The 18,555-nt window shown below is 40.4% G+C and overlaps 1 protein-coding gene across 1 annotated transcript in view; it reads left to right on the top strand.

Moving 5' to 3' along the window:
* NUP210 (nucleoporin 210) overlaps positions 1–18,555 on the top strand; it is a 112,193-nt gene that overhangs the window by 15,292 nt on the left and 78,346 nt on the right. Inside the window, exons 2-4 of the mRNA XM_088134153.1 lie at positions 7,525–7,661; positions 10,042–10,173; positions 14,956–15,052. Of these exons, the coding sequence (XP_087990279.1) occupies positions 7,525–7,661; positions 10,042–10,173; positions 14,956–15,052 (366 nt within the window). The remainder of the gene's footprint in view (positions 1–7,524; positions 7,662–10,041; positions 10,174–14,955; positions 15,053–18,555) is intronic.

Raw genomic sequence — 18,555 nt, 5'->3', positions numbered from 1 at the left:
GATACATAACTGTACTGCTGTTTTTAAAATCTTCACAAGTTTATGTGGTATAAGGTAATGCTACTTCCCTGTGTATTCTGTGTATGTTGCGTTTTCTTTATGGGGCTAGTGGCTAAATGTGCTATGATGAGAACTTTTGGGTTATAAATGTAAAGCAAATTTTGCTTTCTAGGCAGAGAGATTTGTTTCTGCTGTTACGTGGTTTGTGGGCTAGGTTGAAGTGAATCCACTGCAGGCTGCTATATTTTTGGATGACTTAATATGTTGTAACAATGCAGGTGGGCAGGCTACAAAAAGCATATTGCTCTATTGTCTGCTATGGGAATTTTAATTAAATATATATAAATATAAATATATTGCACCCATGTGTATTTTTTGTAGGTTGCATGCTAAATGGCACTTGGCATGGATTATCACTTAATTTCTTTTGTGGCCCTAGGAGAAGAATTGAGGGGATAACTACTATATTAGAGCACTACACTGTGGCTAATTGGAATAATGGCTTATTAAATTTAATCTGGGTTGCTTTTATAATATAAAATAACAGGAGCCACATATGTAAAAGAAAAGAAAAACATTGTTTGGTCCTTGTCTTCTGAGTAAATGGGTTGTTTGTTGAACACTTCTCAGTAAACACTGAAATAAAAAATAGTCTTCTTTCAGTCAAACTTGACAGCTGTTGACTTCATGCCATGTTAATGCCATGCCATGCTTCCTACAGCACTACAGAAGTAATTTGTCCTCGTTATTGTTGTCATCATCATCATCATTTATTAAACTTGTATGCTGCACAACTGTCAACAACGTTGTCCAGGACTTTATTGCCAAGCCTAGCCTTCAGCCCTGAGATTCCTGGTGGTCCTCCCTCCAAGTACTAACCAGATTTAATCTGCTTAGCTTTCTGAGAGCCACCAACATCAGCTAGGTTTTGCCATTGACTGCAGTATTTTATTTTATTTTTTGGTCCCATTGTGTCAGCAGTAATTCCTAGCGACTGCCTGGACTAGCCCTTGCAGTTTTCTTTCAGAAGTGCTTTGCCATTGCCTCCATTCTAGGGCTGAGAGAGAGTGACTGGCCCAAGATCAACCAGCTGGCTTTGTGCCTAAGGCGGGACTAGAATTCACGGTCTCCTGGTTTCTAGCCTGGTGCCTTAACCAATACAGGTAGTCCTCGCCTAATGACCAGTTGAAGTTACAGTGGAGCTGAATGAATGGTAGTTATGGCTGTTGAGGCACCCCATGGTCATGTGATCAAAATTCAGATGCTTGGCAGCCTGCCCACATTTACAACCACAGCATACACTTCAACTCCTCCCACCAGCCTCTCCCCCCCCCCCAGTCTCTGCCCTTTTGGCTGCCCTGCACTCCACCGCCACCTACCCCTGCTCCCCCAGCTGACCTTCGCTATCTTCTTCCTCCCACTGCTGGTGAGACACACCTGGCTGAGGCAGCTGCTGGCCGTTTAGTAGGCATTGTGCAGCTTCCCTGAAGCCTTGTGAGCAGCCTCCCCCTTGTGAGGGGGAAGAAGATGGCGAAGGTCAGCTGGGGCAGCAGGAGTAGGTGGTGGCAAAGTGCAGAGTGGCCAAAAGGGCAGAGATAGAGGAGATAGGTGGGCAGGGAAAGTTGAAGCAGAGACAAGCATGGCAAGGCAGGAGAAGCGTGAAGTCCTAGCCTAACCGCCACAACCAGGACTACCAGAACTGCTGTTGCTAAGCAGTGCGGTCACATGATATTTCACCTAATGACTGCTTCGCTTAGCAACAGAAATTCTGGTTCCAATTAGCAAGGAATACCTGTACACCAAACTGACTCTCACAGTAAATGTTATCACTGTTTATACTGGGGACAGAATTATAACATTGGAAAGAGTCATTTAGGCCACCAAATCAAACCACCTGCTTAGTGCAAGAATTTAAATTAAAGCATTTCTTTTAGCTCAAATTCTCTGGGTAATTGGTTCCATTTTCAAATAGTTCTTAATGTTCAGAAGGTTTTCCTAACCCTTCCTGTAACTGAACTCCATTGTCCTGTTCTCTGGAATGATGGAGAACTTATCTTAACTGCATTGTTTGTGACATATTTCTAGGTATTTGAACAGTTCTGTCATGGCCCCCTAGTCTTCTCTATATATGGTTAAATATTCTCACTTTTTTCAATCCCTGTTCATATGACTTGGCTTCTAGTACCCCGACTCATTATCTATCTGTTAAACTCTTCTGTTTCCTCTGAATCATTTTTAAAGGGTAGTGCCCAGAAATAGATACAATAATTGAAGTGGTGTCTGATCAATGCAGAATTAAATAGAACTATTACTTCCCATGCTTTGAAAACTATACTTATGTTAAAATGCCTAAATGTGCAGAAAATCATAATTTAAAATGTTCTGATTTTGAAATGGCTATCTTCAGTATTTTGAGTATGAAACAAAATATGTTTCAAGAGTTTTGCTTTGATGTCAGAACAAAATTGTGTGTCATTTTTTAAATTAATTTATTTGATTTATATGCCACCTTTCTGTTCTGGTATATGCTCAAAACAACTCATAAAGTTTTTAAAAAGCTGAAAATATAAATTATAAAGAACAAAATGCTTAATAAAATCATGCAGCAATTTTATTGGCAAAAGAGATGCCTCTTTAGAGATTGTTCTGAGCGTGAAACAAAATGTGGCTGTTTTGAGTAAATCATATGGAACATCCCAACTATTCTGAGCAGTGTGATTAGACAGTTATTTTGAGGCTTAAGATTAGGTTGCTTTTTCCAGACTACTTCCATCCAAGCTAATGTAGAACCAAGGAGCTTCATGTCTCTGCTATTATTGGTTTACATGAAGTGGGGTTAAAATGGGATATGATGTTAAGAAGAGAGGAAGAAGAGTTAAGAACATAAGACAACAGACTATTGTTCTTGGCTGCCAGCCTGCCTATTAAGTTATTGTTTTCTTCTAAATTGCTGTAGGGAAATTAGAATTGATATGGATTGTAAGTATGCCGTGCTATGATTTATTTTGCAGAAGGTAATGCCAAGGGGTGCTTGTGCATGCTACTGTACTCATATACAAGTTTTGCTAATGCTGCTGAGGTATTGTAAAGAGCACTAGGATGGTAGTGTGGCAATTGTCATCTGAGAATTGCTTACGGCTTTCAGGAGCACTGCCTTGCAGGTCACCAGATGTGAGACCCTGTTCATTAAGTTGGGCTCTAAGGATCAGTTGGGATTGTTGCTGTTGTACCAGCCTCCCTGCAGCATAGCAACCTCCCTGCCTGAGCTCCTTGATTCCATCTCGGGTTGGCAGTGAAGTTCCCCAGATTTATGGTCTTGGAATACTTCAGTCTGCCTTCCCTGGGGATGGGGTCTGAAGTGGCTCAGGAGTTCATGGCCACCATCACAGCCATGGGCCTATCCCAGGTCGTCCAGAGCCTGACACAGGGCAGTGGTCACACATTGGATCTGGTGTTCCTGTCAGAGCAGTGGCTATGTGATCTGCAATTGGGGAGCTTTCAGTGTCCCCCTTGTCATGGTCAGATCACACCCTGATTACCTTGGGATTCTCTGGCACCACTATCCAACTCATGGAGTCTGGACCCATTAAATTGTTCCACCCTCGGTGACTGATGGACCCAGAGGAGCTGGGGAGTGTCCCTGTTGGTCTGCTGCATGGTCGATCCAAAGCCTTGGTTGCCACATGAAATAAGGAGGTGACTGAAGCATTGGATCAGATTGTGTCTATGCAGTCTCTTCCCTCTCGTTGATCCTGTCACTCCCCATAGTATACAGAGGAGTTGAGGGAGATGAAACGAGAGAAGAGACATCTAGAGCGCCCCAGCGCTTGACTAAGGATGAACTGGACCGAACACAGGTTAGAGCCACTATTAGGGCTACCTTGTAGCAGTAAGGACAGCAAAGTGACAGTACTTCTCTGCCTTATTGCATCTGCAGATTGCTGCCCCATAGCTCTGTTTTGGGTGACACAAGCCCTCTTAGGTAAAGGGGATCTGGGGAAACTTGCAGGGACGTGTGGAGGAATTTGCTCAGCAGTTGGATGCTGGCTTTGTTGCAAGCCCGAAGGAGATGCCTAGGGTGGAATCTTGCCCAGTTATCTGGAAATGGTTTGAATCTGTTGGACCTGAGGAAGTGGACAGGGTCCTTAGGACTGTGAGCTCAGCTACCTGTTCTCTAGATCCATGCCCCTCCTGGCTTGTGAAAGCAGCCCAGGGGGTGTCATGTGAGGGGGTTCTAGTGATGGCTAATTCTCCCTTGAGTGAGGGGGTTGTTCCTTCACCTCTTGAGGCTTTAATTTGCCCCTTCCTCAAGAAGCCATTGCTAGACCCCACCATACTGGACAACTTTCATCTAGTATCTAACCTCCCCTTTTTGGGAAGGTGATTGAGAAGGTGATTGTGTGACAACTTCAGAGAACCTTGGATGAAGTGGATTATCTGGAACCTTTTCAGTCAGGATTCAGACCTGGGTATGGGATGGAAACAGCATTGGTCGTACTTTTGGATGATCTCTGGTGTGGGTGGGATGGTGGCAGCGCATCCATCCTTGCCTTACTTGACCTCTCAGCAGCTTTCAGTACCATCAACCGTTGTATCCTTCTGGATCGACTCAAAGGATTGGGGGTGGGCGGCACGGTGATGTGCTGGTTCACCTCCTTTATCCAGGCTCAATTCCAGTCAGTGGTGATTGGGGAGGAGAGATCCCGCCTCCGTCCCCTGTTATGTGCTGTAGGATTGGTACTCCCTCCTCTCCCATTCAACATCTATATGAGACCACTGAGTGAGCTCATCTGTTGCCATAGGCTAAGGTATCATCAGTACGCTGATGATACCCAATTATACGTCTCTGCTCCTAGAAATTTAACTGATGCTATCGACATCTTATCCTGGTGTCTGGAGGCTGTGGGGACCTGGATGGGGAACAACAGGCTTCAACTGAACCCTGGCAAGACTGAGTGGGTTGGGGTTTTGAGGCCCTCTTATTCTGGGATTATACCATCGTTGGTACTGCCCCAAACAGACTCTTTGCACAACCTGGGGGTCCTCCTGAACTCATGACTCCTGCTCAATGAGCATGTGGCAGTTGTGGCTAGGAGGGCCTTTGTACAATTATGTATTGTGTGCCAATTCCTGGACTGAGGCGCCTTACTCACAGACACTCATACCCTGGTCACCTCCCGGTTGGAGTACTGCAATGCACTCTGCCTGGGGCTGTCCTTGAAGAGTATCCAGAAACTTCAGCTGGTACAGAATGCGATGGCGCAGGCAGTTATGTGTGTTTCTGGTAGAACACACATTATACCTCTGCTTCACGAGCTGCATTGGTTACCAGTCTGTTTCTGGGTGTTGACTTTCCTTCATATCATGGGACCGGGTTATTTGAGGGACCACCTCTCCCTGATTTCATCTGCCCGTCCCACTCTAGCAGAGTGGGTATGTTACGGGCTCTGTCATCTAGGGAGCTACGTTTGGTGGGCCATAGGCAGCGGGTCTTTTCTGCTGTGGTTGCCTGCATTGTGGAAACTTCTTCCCCCAGAGGTGAGACTGGCTTCATCACTCCTGAGTTTTTGAAGGTCCCTCAAGACCTGGTTATGTCAGCAGGCCTGGAGACCCCAGGGGAGAGGTGAAGTAGTAAGGTGGCTCTGTTATTAACATCCCTTTGCCTATTATTTTCCTTTTCTGTTTTAGTTCTGTTTTTATCGTTTTTAATGTTTTAATAATTACTATATAATGGTTTTATGTAATGATTGTTTATATATATTGTTTTGGGTTGTTGTAGGCCACCCAGAGTCACTTTTTGTGAGATGGGCAGCCATATATATTTGATTAATAAATAAAAATAGTGTTGGCTTGGTGGGTGTTTTAAAGTTCAGTGTGCACTCTGTGCCTTCTCTTGTATTAAGTTAAATTTGAGCTTCAAGATGCATTTTAAAATGAGAAAACTATGGTAATTGGGCCAGTTTGTTGAGCTTCGGCATGTCCATACTCACGTTTTGTTGTTGTAATGTTAGTACTAGTAAGAAGCATCAGCAGCCATTTTTTGCACTCAGTAGACCCCACTGTGTATGAGCAAAACCATTAGCAAGTCAACATAGTTGCTTTTGCTGTGCTTGCATGGTAAGCAGGCTCTCCTAAAGAACAAAACATGTCAAATCTGTTGTTTGAATTTGCTAAATAAATGGTGTGTTAAAGCCCATAGGAATAGTGGTCAGAGAAATCTTAAAAAAAAATAAAACTGAGAAGAATAGCAGAAACGTAATGAAGGAAATAAGCATATAGCTGCTGTCTTCTTTAATCTGTTGGCTGAGTAACTAAGATTTATTTACTGAAATAAATAACATCTCTGTTGAAGACGGGCAGGAGGTTGATAATAGATTCTAAATTAGAGTTTTCAGTATGTGAGAAAAGCTATAGGGATTTATTTTTATTCTTTTTAAAGCTTAAAAATCATTGACTAAGCAAATGTATCTGCAATTTGTGTGGTTGATAGTACTTAGCATGGATTACCTTGCCGCCCTATCTACCCTTGTGGTTCTCAAATGAAAAATAAAGGAGCAGCAGCTGATTGCAAGTTCCTATTGTTTCTTATAGTGGGAAGATTTGAAATGTTTTGAGTTTTGTTCTGATAAAATGCATAACCTAAAGCTACTTCAAGTTTTGTTCCATCAGAACAAACCAAACCTGAAATGACTTGCCAGAGAGTTTCAAGTAGGGTTGTTTTGTTCTGTATGAAACAAAATGTTTCCCATTTTGTGCATACCAACTCAGGTAGTCCTCACTTTCCGAACACTCATTCAGTGACTGTTCAAAGTTACGATGGCACTGAAAAAGCAGACTGATGACCAGTCCTTGAAGTTGCGGCTGTTGCAGCATCTCCATGGTCATATGATCACCATTTGGGCACTTGGCAGCAGTGCACATTTACAATGGTCATAGCATCCTGCAGTCACGTGATCACCATTTACGACCTTCACGGCCTGCTTCCGACAACTAAGTCAGTGGGGAAGCCAGCATGAAGTCGCAAGTTGCAGTCACATGACATTGTGCTTAATGACCTGCAGTGATATGTTTAATGACCACAGCCGGAACTGACACTGTAAGTCAGGCATGGCCACATGACATTTATAAACATGTTGCTTAGTGACAGAGTTGCGGTTCCCAATTGTGGTTGGTAAGTGAGGACTACCTATAGTGCAGATTTCAAAGGGGTATTTCACATCAACATGCTTTGCACAAATCACCCTTTCAAAGCTGCTTCACAAAGCAACAGAGAATTTATAAAATTCCTCATGTTTTACAGTAACATTATCTGAACAGGCAAAATGGGCACATGAAGAATCTTGTTTCTGTAATTCATTGCTTAACCACTGGAAATGACTGTTCTTAGTTCCAGCAGTAATAGCTGTTCTCGCCATCGTAGGATTTTCAATTTCCAAAACACTTTGCTATAAGAAGTAACATGTAAAGGGTTTCAGCGGTTATAATTGGCTTATAATTCCAATATTTTTAATATTTTTTAAATAGGTCTTCCACCAGACCAGAAGTTGCTAGCATAGAAGCTATAGAACAAGATAACCATCAGTGTTCACAGAAGGCTATTATTCAAGCCAGATCATCACAAATAACACGGCTTACAAGTATTATTTTGGCTGAAGATGTTTGTAAGTACTGTCTCTTTCTTTCTTCTCTATTAAGACTATATTAGGACTAAAATTTAAGCAGTTGTAGGATTTCTACATTTTACATACCATTCCTATGAAATTCCTAGTGAGTGCTTTAATAAAACAGTCTTATCCACACTTACTCAGAAGTAAGGTCCATTGTTTTCTATGCACAGGATTTTACATACGAAACAGACTGCCCTGGGGGGGGGGTGTTATTTGAAATGAGAGACATAAAACTGAGAGTGAAGTATAGTTCTATCTATAGCTTCTGCTCATTTCTTCTGGCAGATGTCACCTCTTTCCAGTGCTGACTGATTTTTCAGAGCAACATCTGATCCCATTTCAAGCTTTTGATAGGCAGGTAAATTGTTTGTAACTACAAAGGCAGGCATCCTGTGGAGATAGAAAGTAAGGAATGACTTGATCTATGTGAATGGAGGGAAGACAAATGGAGAAATTATGGCAAGGCAGCAGGAAAGAACAAAGGGATATTATGTTTGCGTACAGAAACATAGAATGCAAGGGGAAAGGTACATATTAAGAAGCTAGAAAAAATTAAAAATAGAAAAATGGGTGGCAGAGAAAAGTTGATGGGCATTTAATGCCTCCCTTTAAAGTGTGTGTGTATGAAGTATTTTAACCTGCTTGTGGAACTTGTATTGATTGAGAAACCCTAAAACTGGCCATGGTGTGTATTTGCATAGATTAGATTGAGTGATGGAGATGTGTGCCTTGAAAAGTGAAATATGGATAACTGATACTATTGGTAAATGTCTGCTGAATGACTTTGTATATCTGGAGTGTATTCTGGTCTGAGAATATCATCTTGGAGCTATTTGTAACTTGCTTTGAGCTAAGTTCCAATAGAAGAGAATACATGTAGCTCTGGGTTGAACTGAGGAGTCCTTGGTGCTCTCTGAACCTACAGTGGGGCAAAAAAGTATTTAGTCAGCCACCAATTGTGCAAGTTCTCCCACTTAAAAAGATGAGAGAGGCCTGTAATTTTCATCATAGGTATACCTCAACTATGAGAGACAAAATGAGAAAAAAAAATCCAGAAAATCACATTGTCTGATTTTTAAAGAATTTATTTGCAAATCATGGTGGAAAATAAGTATTTGGTCACCTACATACAAGCAAGATGTCTGGCTCTCACAGACCTGTAACTACTTCTTTAAGAGGCTCCTCTGTCCTCCACTCGTTACCTGTAGTAATGGCATGAACTTTTGATATTGACCAAATACTTATTTTCCACCATGATTTGCAAATAAATTCTTTAAAAATCAGACAATGTGATTTTCTGGATTTTTTCCCCATTTTGTCTCTCATAGTTGAGGTATACCTATGATGAAAATTACAGGCCTCTCTCATCTTTTTAAGTGGGAGAACTTGCACAATTGGTGGCTGACTAAATACTTTTTTGGCCCACTGTAGTTGTTTGCTTCCACATGCTTCATTATCTGATTAGGTAACATCATCAGTGCTGGTGAGTATGGGGTTTGCTCCCTGTTTATATACAGTGGCTTGCCCTGCCAGTGTTGGTGGAGGTATGGTTTTCTCTTTGATAGTTCCTTGATTAGGGTATTGTTTTCTGTTTGATTGTTTGTCTGATGTTATCCCTGCTTATCTGGGTGTAGGCTGCTGGAGGGGAAGTGTTCTGATCTTTTTGTTTTCTTCTTAGGTTTTTTATTGTCTCTTTTGAATGATGTGCAAATGTGGTTTATCTCTATATACTTATCTTGAGCTAACTATAAATACAAATGTCATCTAAGATGTAAAGTTGATTTGTTATAGGAACTTGTGCTTCAGTATAATCATAAATGAATTTTGCATATCTTCAAAGTTATTTGTAATGCACACACGCACACACACACTAAACAGCACTATATTGAATCACCTCAGAGGTCTTTTTGGATTGACAATAATTTTCACAACTTTCCTAAACAGATCCATCATGGCCCTCAGATTTTTGTATTAGGGCTATGCAAGGGGTGCTTTGGAACATGTAGGAGCATGTATGAAGTGCCCCTTTTGAACTGTAAAAGTAGATATGCCTTCTTCCATGGTTGTGTGGTTGCTTTGCAAGTGGTTTTTAGTTGTCTCTGCATGTACATGCATCAAGCAGTTTTGAAGCAGCCATGCTGTGTACACTCTCCTGCATGCTGCAGTTCAATTTGTTAGAATATAAGATTATTCTTATACATCAATTCTGGATAGAGGCCAGAATTCCTGCACAGCAGGGTGGGTAAGAATTCTGAGAGTCATAGTCCCAAACATCTAGAGGCATCAGGTTGTAGAATGCTGAATTAAACTGCAGACTGTATCAATGCTTAATGTTGACTGGATCAGTAACAATATTTTCTTCTTTTTCATCAAGTGACTGGCCAGGTGCTTCGCTGTGATGCTATAGTTGATGCTATTCATACTATTCACATAGTATCTACAACAAAGGAACTGTACCTTGAGGATTCACCACTGCAGCTGAAAATTCAAGCCCTAGATTCTGAAGGTATCTGAAGTATTACTGATTTAACATTTTAATCCAGGAAAGACAACACTTTTCTCTTTCAAATGCATGACTGCATATTGATGGTATAAGATATATGCCTTGTCTTTTAATAGCACTTTCATATTATGTTTAATTACATGGATTTTAGTTGACTGCAAAATTATTATAGTAGAAGTGAGATTTTTACAATAGTCTATATTCACATTTATTTCTTTATTTTTGCTTTATTTTTTTTAATTGAACCAATTCAGTGTCAAAACAAAAACTAAGAAAATAATAAATGCAGTTAAAAAGGAAAATAAATTAACCTAATTAATACTAATCTTTAAAGAAATACAAGGATTTTAAACATCCACATTTAATATTTCCACCCAGAACATTTTCATAGATAAAGGTAATCTAAGAATTAATGTAACACTAAAAAATGGTGACCAGATTTGGATAAATATATCGTTAATTATACAACTTGTTCAGAGCTCTTTGCTGAATAATTTATAGCCAAAACTGTTTCCCACACTTAAATATCATTGATTCAAAGAATAATATGCCTTGGTTTTCCAGTATTTAATATGGAAACTTGGGAATTAATAGCAAACTTAACAGCTAACAACAACAGGAATTTTATTAATGTCTTATACGACATCAGTTCATATTCTTAAAAAATATGAATTAGAAACCAATATCAGGAGTCACTAGGAAAGATTTTTGAGTGAATCTTCCAGTTTTTTCAGACTTCTGACTGAAAGGAATAGTCCTTCCCTTTGGGCATTGCAACCCCAAATGCTAATATATACTAATTTGATTACAACTCTACCAGTACTTTTTGGAAATGTTACTATTCATACAATGTAATATTAGAGAAGTGTAGTGCTACCAATGGATTATCTTCAAAATTAATTCTTGATAACTTGTTGAGATACAGTTAATAGGAAATTCAAGATACAAGAAATTCCATGAGATTCATCAAATGGAAATCCTAAATCATTCTCTCAGAGGTTAAGAATGTCAAGAAAATATTTTCTGTTAATATATAAACATTTTAGACAACATTCAGTCAATCAATCAATTTTCCCTTGATTTTAAATTAAATAGATGTACAGTACATTTATTTCGGAAACCTTGTACTCAGGTCATTTAAAAAGCTGTCAATGAAAATAATACTTAACAATCTAAAGCAGTTCACAACAAAGTCAAAAGCTATAATAGAAACATTCTTAAGAAAAACAGTATTCTAAAAGATTCAGTGAAATATGTAAGTATTTTCACTGCTCATCTAAGAGAAAGCAACAATAATGTCAGGGATATTATTTCTTAGGATATTATTCCAGATGCTGGGTGACATAACTGAAAGGGCTAGGAGGGAGTTTAAAAGCAACGGGTAACAGACAAGTAGGAATGCACGCTGCCCTTGCTTCAGCCAGAGACAGCAGAATCGGCAGGATAAGATTAGGATTGCTCAGGGCTTCCTTGCAGTCTGCCGCTGTCAATCAGGCTTCAAGAGAATACCCACTTAAGGGAAACAGGGCAGAGGCAGGAAGCAGCAGTGATCCAGCATCTCTCAGCAAGTCTTGGCTGGGAAGAGAGCATGCCTGCTGATACCAAGGAGAGGGAAATGCCATCCTGCTCAGGTAATAGGAATGTGAAGTTGGTATGGTATGTGCCAGCACCTAGCTGACTGGTCCTGTCTCAGATTGTGACAGCAGCTGGATTTGGTACCTGGTCACAAAATGACTTGGAGGGCCACATGCAGCTTGTGCTCTGCAAGTTTCAAACTCCTGTTCTAAATTGTACCCAAAGACAGGTTCATATAGACTATATTGCAGGTAAAATCATAGAAGTGACAAAAGCATGAATGTTCTAAGACCCTTTTGTGCCTTATATCACTGGTATGTGTCACAAAAGAAGTAGGAAATACTTCTGTATATTGAAAGGAAAAGGAAACACAGAAAATAACAATCAATAATTTGTTTAGATTTCAGTAATATTTTAAGAAAAATTGTCTTAATTTTGTAGTGTTAAATGATAGGCCATGAAAACAATGAATTACTTTTACACAACTGAATACCTGTCCATTACGTTTGTTCATTGAAATATATTTCCTCTATGATACACTGTATTATTAAATATCAATGATTTTAAATCCTTGCTCCTGAAAGTCACGAAATGACTCTTAATGAACATGTGTAAATTTGCCTAGCCAAGGGTCCTCCAGATGTACGGAAACTAACTTCCAGAATTCCAAGATAGAAATTCAGTGAATTCTATTCCCAACACATCTGAAGGATGCCATATTGGCAAGGTGGTTTATATAGTGAGAAGTCAGAGATTTGAACTCTCCTAAGATTTATTGTGGCAACTTGTGCAGTGAGGTTTGTCAGGTAGTTCAAAAACATTAAGCAATTATTTACAGATAATTCTTTTTGCAAATAAGCTATCTTGTGGTATCTAATTTGTTTCATGAATCACAGCTGTGACAATATCAAGGAACATTTATTTTTAGAGTAAATGCACTTTTTGCATAACTGTCTTTCATCAGTAATAGGAGTAATGCTAGGATTTTAAAAGCCAAATACAGTGGGGCAAAAAAGTATTTAGTCAGCCACCAATTGTGCAAGTTCTCCCACTTAAAAAGATGAGAGAGGCCTGTAATTTTCATCATAGGTATACCTCAACTATGAGAGACAAAATGGGGGAAAAAATCCAGAAAATCACATTGTCTCATTTTTAAAGAATTTATTTGCAAATCATGGTGGAAAATAAGTATTTGGTCAATATCAAAAGTTCATCTCAATACTTTGTCATATATCCTTTGTTGGCAATGACAGAGGTCAAACGTTTTCTGTAAGTCTTCACAAGGTTTTCACACACTGTTGCTGGTATTTTGGCCCATTCCTCCATGCAGATCTCCTCTAGAGCAGTGATGTTTTGGGGCTGTCGCTGGGCAACACGGACTTTCAACTCCCTCCAAAGGTTTTCCATGGGGTTGAGATCTGGAGACTGGCTAGGCCACTCCAGGACCTTGAAATGCTTCTTACGAAGCCACTCCTTCATTGCCCGGGCGGTGTGTTTGGGATCATTGTCATGCTGAAAGACCCAGCCACGTTTCATCTTCAGTGCCCTTGCTGATGGAAGGAGGTGTTCACTCAAAATCTCACGATACTTGGCCCCATTCATTCTTTCCTTTACACGGATCAGTCGTCCTGGTCCCTTTGCAGAAAAACAGCCCCAAAGCATGATGTTTCCACCCCCATGCTTCACAGTAGGTATGGTGTTCTTTGGATGCAACTCAGCATTCTCTCTCCTCCAAACACGACAAGTTGAGTTTAGACCAAAATGTTCTACTTTGGTTTCATCTGACCATATGACATTCTCCCAATCCTCTTCTGGATCATCCAAATGCTCTCTAGCAAACTTCAGACGGGCCCGGACATGTACTGGCTTAAGCAGGGGGACACATCTGGCACTGCAGGATTTGAGTCCCTGGCAGCATAGTGTGTTACTGATGGTAGCCTTTGTTACTTTGGTCCCAGCTCTCTGCAGGTCATTCACTAGGTCCCCCCATGTGGTTCTGGGATTTTTGCTCACCATTCTTGTGATCATTTTGACCCCACGGGGTGAGATCTTGCATGGAGCCCCAGATCGAGGGAGATTATTAGTGGTCTTGTATGTCTTCCATTTTCTAATTATTGCTCCCACAGTTGATTTCTTCACACCAAGCTGCTTGCCTATTACAGATTCAGTCTTCCCAGCCTGGTGCATGTCTACAATTTTGTTTCTGGTGCCCTTTGACAGCTCTTTGGTCTTGGCCGTAGTGGAGTTTGGAGTGTGACTGTTTGAGGTTGTGGACAGGTGTCTTTTATACTGATAACAAGGTCAAACAGGTGCCATTACTACAGGTAACGAGTGGAGGACAGAGGAGCCTCTTAAAGAAGTAGTTACAGGTCTGTGAGAGCCAGACATCTTGCTTGTTTGTAGGTGACCAAATACTTATTTTCCACCATGATTTGCAAATAAATTCTTTAAAAATCAGACAATGTGATTTTCTGGATTTTTTTTCTCATTTTGTCTCTCATAGTTGAGGTATACCTATGATGAAAATTACAGGCCTCTCTCATCTTTTTAAGTGGGAGAACTTGCACAATTGGTGGCTGACTAAATACTTTTTTGCCCCACTGTATATGTTGCAGGGGGATATGCACATTAGATCACGGAGTGGCATTTGCAGTCAGATAGGGGGCATTTACATATAGTGCCAGTTGAAAAGAAAATGTGCTTGTGAATAATCATTTGCAATTTCACTTTCTGTGGTTGATGAGGCATTGATAGTATTAATGAAAAAAGATTGTTTCCCTATCCCTTCTAATTTTCCATTGTCGCCATTTTAAATCTTTCCATTTTTAAAAAGTTTTCATCAAATATCATAAATCATGCGTCTGATATACATAAATGTATTATATTTATATCAATATGTTACAATTTGCATTATATTTATAGAATATTTAATACAAATTTGTGATTTCTGTTAGATAAATGAATTGTGTTCTGCCTCAATTCCTCTTTCCCCAGATCATTACACTTAGTCATATTGCCAACTATTTCTGAGATGAGTTTACCTGATCATTTTGTGTGTGTGCAGTTCTGCTTTATTTTCATTTTCAGTATTTCTTTTGTTCTTGCTCATTGTAATTCTTAAACATTTGTCATGTGCTTGTGCAGGTAGTTTTACAGATGAAAGAAAACTGTTTTGATATTCTAACTGTTTTGATGTTCAATTACTTAAAGGAAATACTTTCAGCACTTTGGCAGGACTTGCTTTTGAGTGGACTGTTATGAAAAACTCTGAAATTAATGGATTCTCAGATTTCCATAATGCACTGCGGTAAGTTTCATTTAATTTATTTAGTCGTTAATGTGTATATAAAGGTAGACATTAGGTAAATGGCTAGACAATTTGCAAATGGTGAGTTTTTCCCATAATTGTGGTAGCTTCTTGTTTTGCCTTTTCTTTTTACCTGCCTAAAAATTAAAACTTTGTCTTATTGTCTCTTTCTTCTTTCCCTTCCCTTCCCTTCCCTTCCCTTCCCTTCCCTTCCCTTCCCTTCCCTTCCCTTCCCTTCCCTTCCCTTCCCTTCCCTTCCCTTCCCTTCCCTTCCCTTCCCTTCCCTTCATGTTTCTCTGAGTTTTTTTTCTTTTGTTTCAGATACACTTAGCTACAGCTTTTGCTATCATGCACATTTGTACACATGTTCATGGTAATAGAGATTGTAGCTAGACTAGTGCTTTTAAATGCGCAGAGATATTTCTTTTACAAAAATATTTGTTAAAAAAGTGTGAAGAAGCTATCTATCTTTCTAAAGTTCTGCAGTTGCATTCCCAGATTGCCACTATATTTACTGTACTATTGCTAGCCTCTTTATGTTAGACTTTTGAACATTTCATTATGAGCCAGTTATCTGGTCTAAATATAGATAATGTGAGTTGTTATTCATTGCAGTTCTTAGAAAGAAAGGATATTTGGGTGTGATTCTCCAAGAGTGTTTGAGAACAGACCACAGAGTTTTCATAAAAGCTGCAGTTGGTATAATCGTCTCATCCATCTGGTTCTAACTTACAGTGCTATACTAATGGCTCCATGCCAGTTATTCAAACCTTAGTAGTTTGTATATACTTACGTTGCAAATTATAAGACAAAGAAACACTGTAAGAGATTGTCTGTAATGGAAAACAGTCATTCCAGTGAAACACACATATATGTATGTATCTGGCAGAGGTAGCATGGAAGTGGCATTCTCTGTAGGAGCTTCCCTCCTGTAGAATAGCTTATCCACAGAAGTAAACTCTTTCTCTCATTATCTTTTGGAAGCTTGTTGACATGTTCAACTAATGTGGTTGTTCCAGGTAAATGTAGTGTTGAAGATCTGGATCAGCAATTTTATGTCATCTTTTTGTGATGGTGATAGATCTTGATTGACTTGTACTTCTTGATTATTGGCACTACCCAATTCTTCAGATGTCTGATCCATAAGGTCTTGATGATCCCTATTCAAAACAACAAGTATAGGGTATTCTTCTCTGGTATGCCATTTCCTCAAGAAATTGGCATGGTAGATCTTACATTTTCCCAGATCGACTTGATAGTTTACAGGAGTGGTTTGTTTCACAATGGTGTAGGCACCTTGCCATTGGGCTTGTAGTTTGCATTCAGTGCTTGGTAATATCAGTAGCACTTGGTCTCCTACTGCCAGTTGTTTCTTCTGTGCATTTTTATCATATCGTCTTTTCTGTGAATCCTCTGCCAGGGCTAAATGTTCGTGAACAATCTGGGTTAGAGACTGTAGTTTTTCTCTTTGAGTCAATACATATTCAACCAGGTTTTTAGGGTATTCAGTCCAGTTACTCCAGCTCTCTTTAACAACATCCAGGATTCCCCTTGGTTGTCTTCCATATATTAATTCAAAAGGACTGAATCCTGTTGATGCTTGTGGTACTTCCCTGTATGCAAACATGAGATATAGTAACCAAATTTCCCAATTGTCCTGCATATTTTTTAAACATGCTCTTGAGAGTTTAGTTCATTCCTTCAGTAAAACCATCTGCTAGAGCATGATACGGACTAGTTCTCACTCCTTTTACTCCCAACACTTCATAGAACTGTTTCAGGAGGGTTGTTTGATTGATAGTTTTTATTTGATTTCTATAGCTGCCCATCTCAGCAAGTGACTCTGGGTGGCAAACAATCGTAAAAACATAAAACAGTTAAAAACAGTTACAGCCAGTACAAAATAAATATATATGGTTGTCGGGTAAAATTATCACCATAGATGTTAATGGGGCCCTTAATATACTCAGGGCCCCAGGCCCAGGCACATAACCAGGTCTTCAAGGCCTTATGAAAGGCCAACAGGGTTGCGGTCATCCTAATCTCTGAAGGGAGAACATTCCAGAGAGCAGGGACTATGGTGGAGAAAGCACGTCTCCTGGTCCCTGCCAGCCGACATTCCTTGACTGACAGGACCTGTAACATGCCCAACCTGCCGGACCAAATTGGATAGGTAGAAACAACTGGGAGAAGACAGTCCCTCAGGTAACCTGGTCCCAAGCTATGAAGGGCTTTAAAGGTGATAACCAATTCCTTGAATTGCTCACGCAGCAGTGGTGTTACATGTGTCAAATATCCAACACCATTTACTACCTGTGCAATTACATCCTGCACCAGTTGAAGCTTCCGAATGTTCTTCAAGGGGAGCCCCATGTAGAGCACATTGCAGTAATCCAGGTGATAGGTCATGAGAGCATGAGTGACTGTGAGCAAAGCCTCCCAGTCCAGGAATGGGTGCAACTGGCACACAACCAATAAGTGTGCAAAGGTCCTCCTAGCCACTGCTGCCACCTCCTCTTCTAGCAGGAGCCATGAGTCCAAGAGGACCCTCAGATTACACATTGGGTCCCTCTGGGGACAGGTGGAACAACCTTGTCACTGGAAGGTCCAAATACCCAAAGCCACTCAGTCTTGCTTGGGTTGAATCAAAGCCCATTGTGCCCCATCCAAGCCCCTACAGCCTGCAGGCACTGGGATAGGACATCCATGGCATCACTGAGATGGCCTGGGGTAGAGATATAAAGCTGGGTATCATCAACATTGAATGAGGTCACCCAGAAGCCTCATATATGTGCAATAGAAGAAGAGACCGCACCGAGCCCTGGGGCACCCCACAAAGTAGGGGCCGTAGGCTGGATCTCTCTCCCCATCAATACCAACTGGAACCAAGCCCAGAAGTAGAAGGAGAACCAGCACAACACAGTGCTGCCCACCCTGAACTCCTGAAGACAGTCCAGAAGGATACCAGGATCAATGGTATCAAAGGCCACTGAGAGATCAAGAAGAGCAAGGATGGATGTACTACCCCCATCCCACTCCTGCCAGAGGTCATCTAAGAGTACAATCAGTGCCTTCTCAGTTCTGTAACATGGCCTGAACCCTGACTGAAAGGGGTCCAGATAATCCAGTCCAGATTGAAAATTACTTCCTTGATCTGCCAATATATAATGAGGTATACCTACTCTCCTAAATATTTTTTATCAGTTCCTCTGCTATTCTTTTTGCTATTGTGGTTCATAAAGCAATTGCCTCTGGATAGTGGGTTGCATATTCATACACCACCAGTATGTATCAGTTCCCTTTAGCTGAGAGGGCCTACAATATCCATAGCCGCTTTTGCAAATGGTTCTGGCACAATAGGTACTCGTACCACTGGAGTTTTATCTTGTCTCCCTTTCCTTCTGACTAACTGGCATTCCCTGTGTGCTTGACAGTATCTATCAACATCTCCTCCAATTCCCAGCCAGTAAATTCTATCTAATATTTGGTAGAGTGTCCTTTCC

Source organism: Python bivittatus, unplaced genomic scaffold, assembly GCF_059951505.1.
Source record: "Python bivittatus isolate LINGU-HERP-01145 unplaced genomic scaffold, Pbiv_v1 ctg000080_np1212, whole genome shotgun sequence".
NCBI lineage: Eukaryota > Metazoa > Chordata > Lepidosauria > Squamata > Pythonidae > Python > Python bivittatus.
The sequence above is the reverse complement of the archived record's forward strand: the minus strand, read 5'-3'. Positions and strand labels throughout refer to the sequence as shown.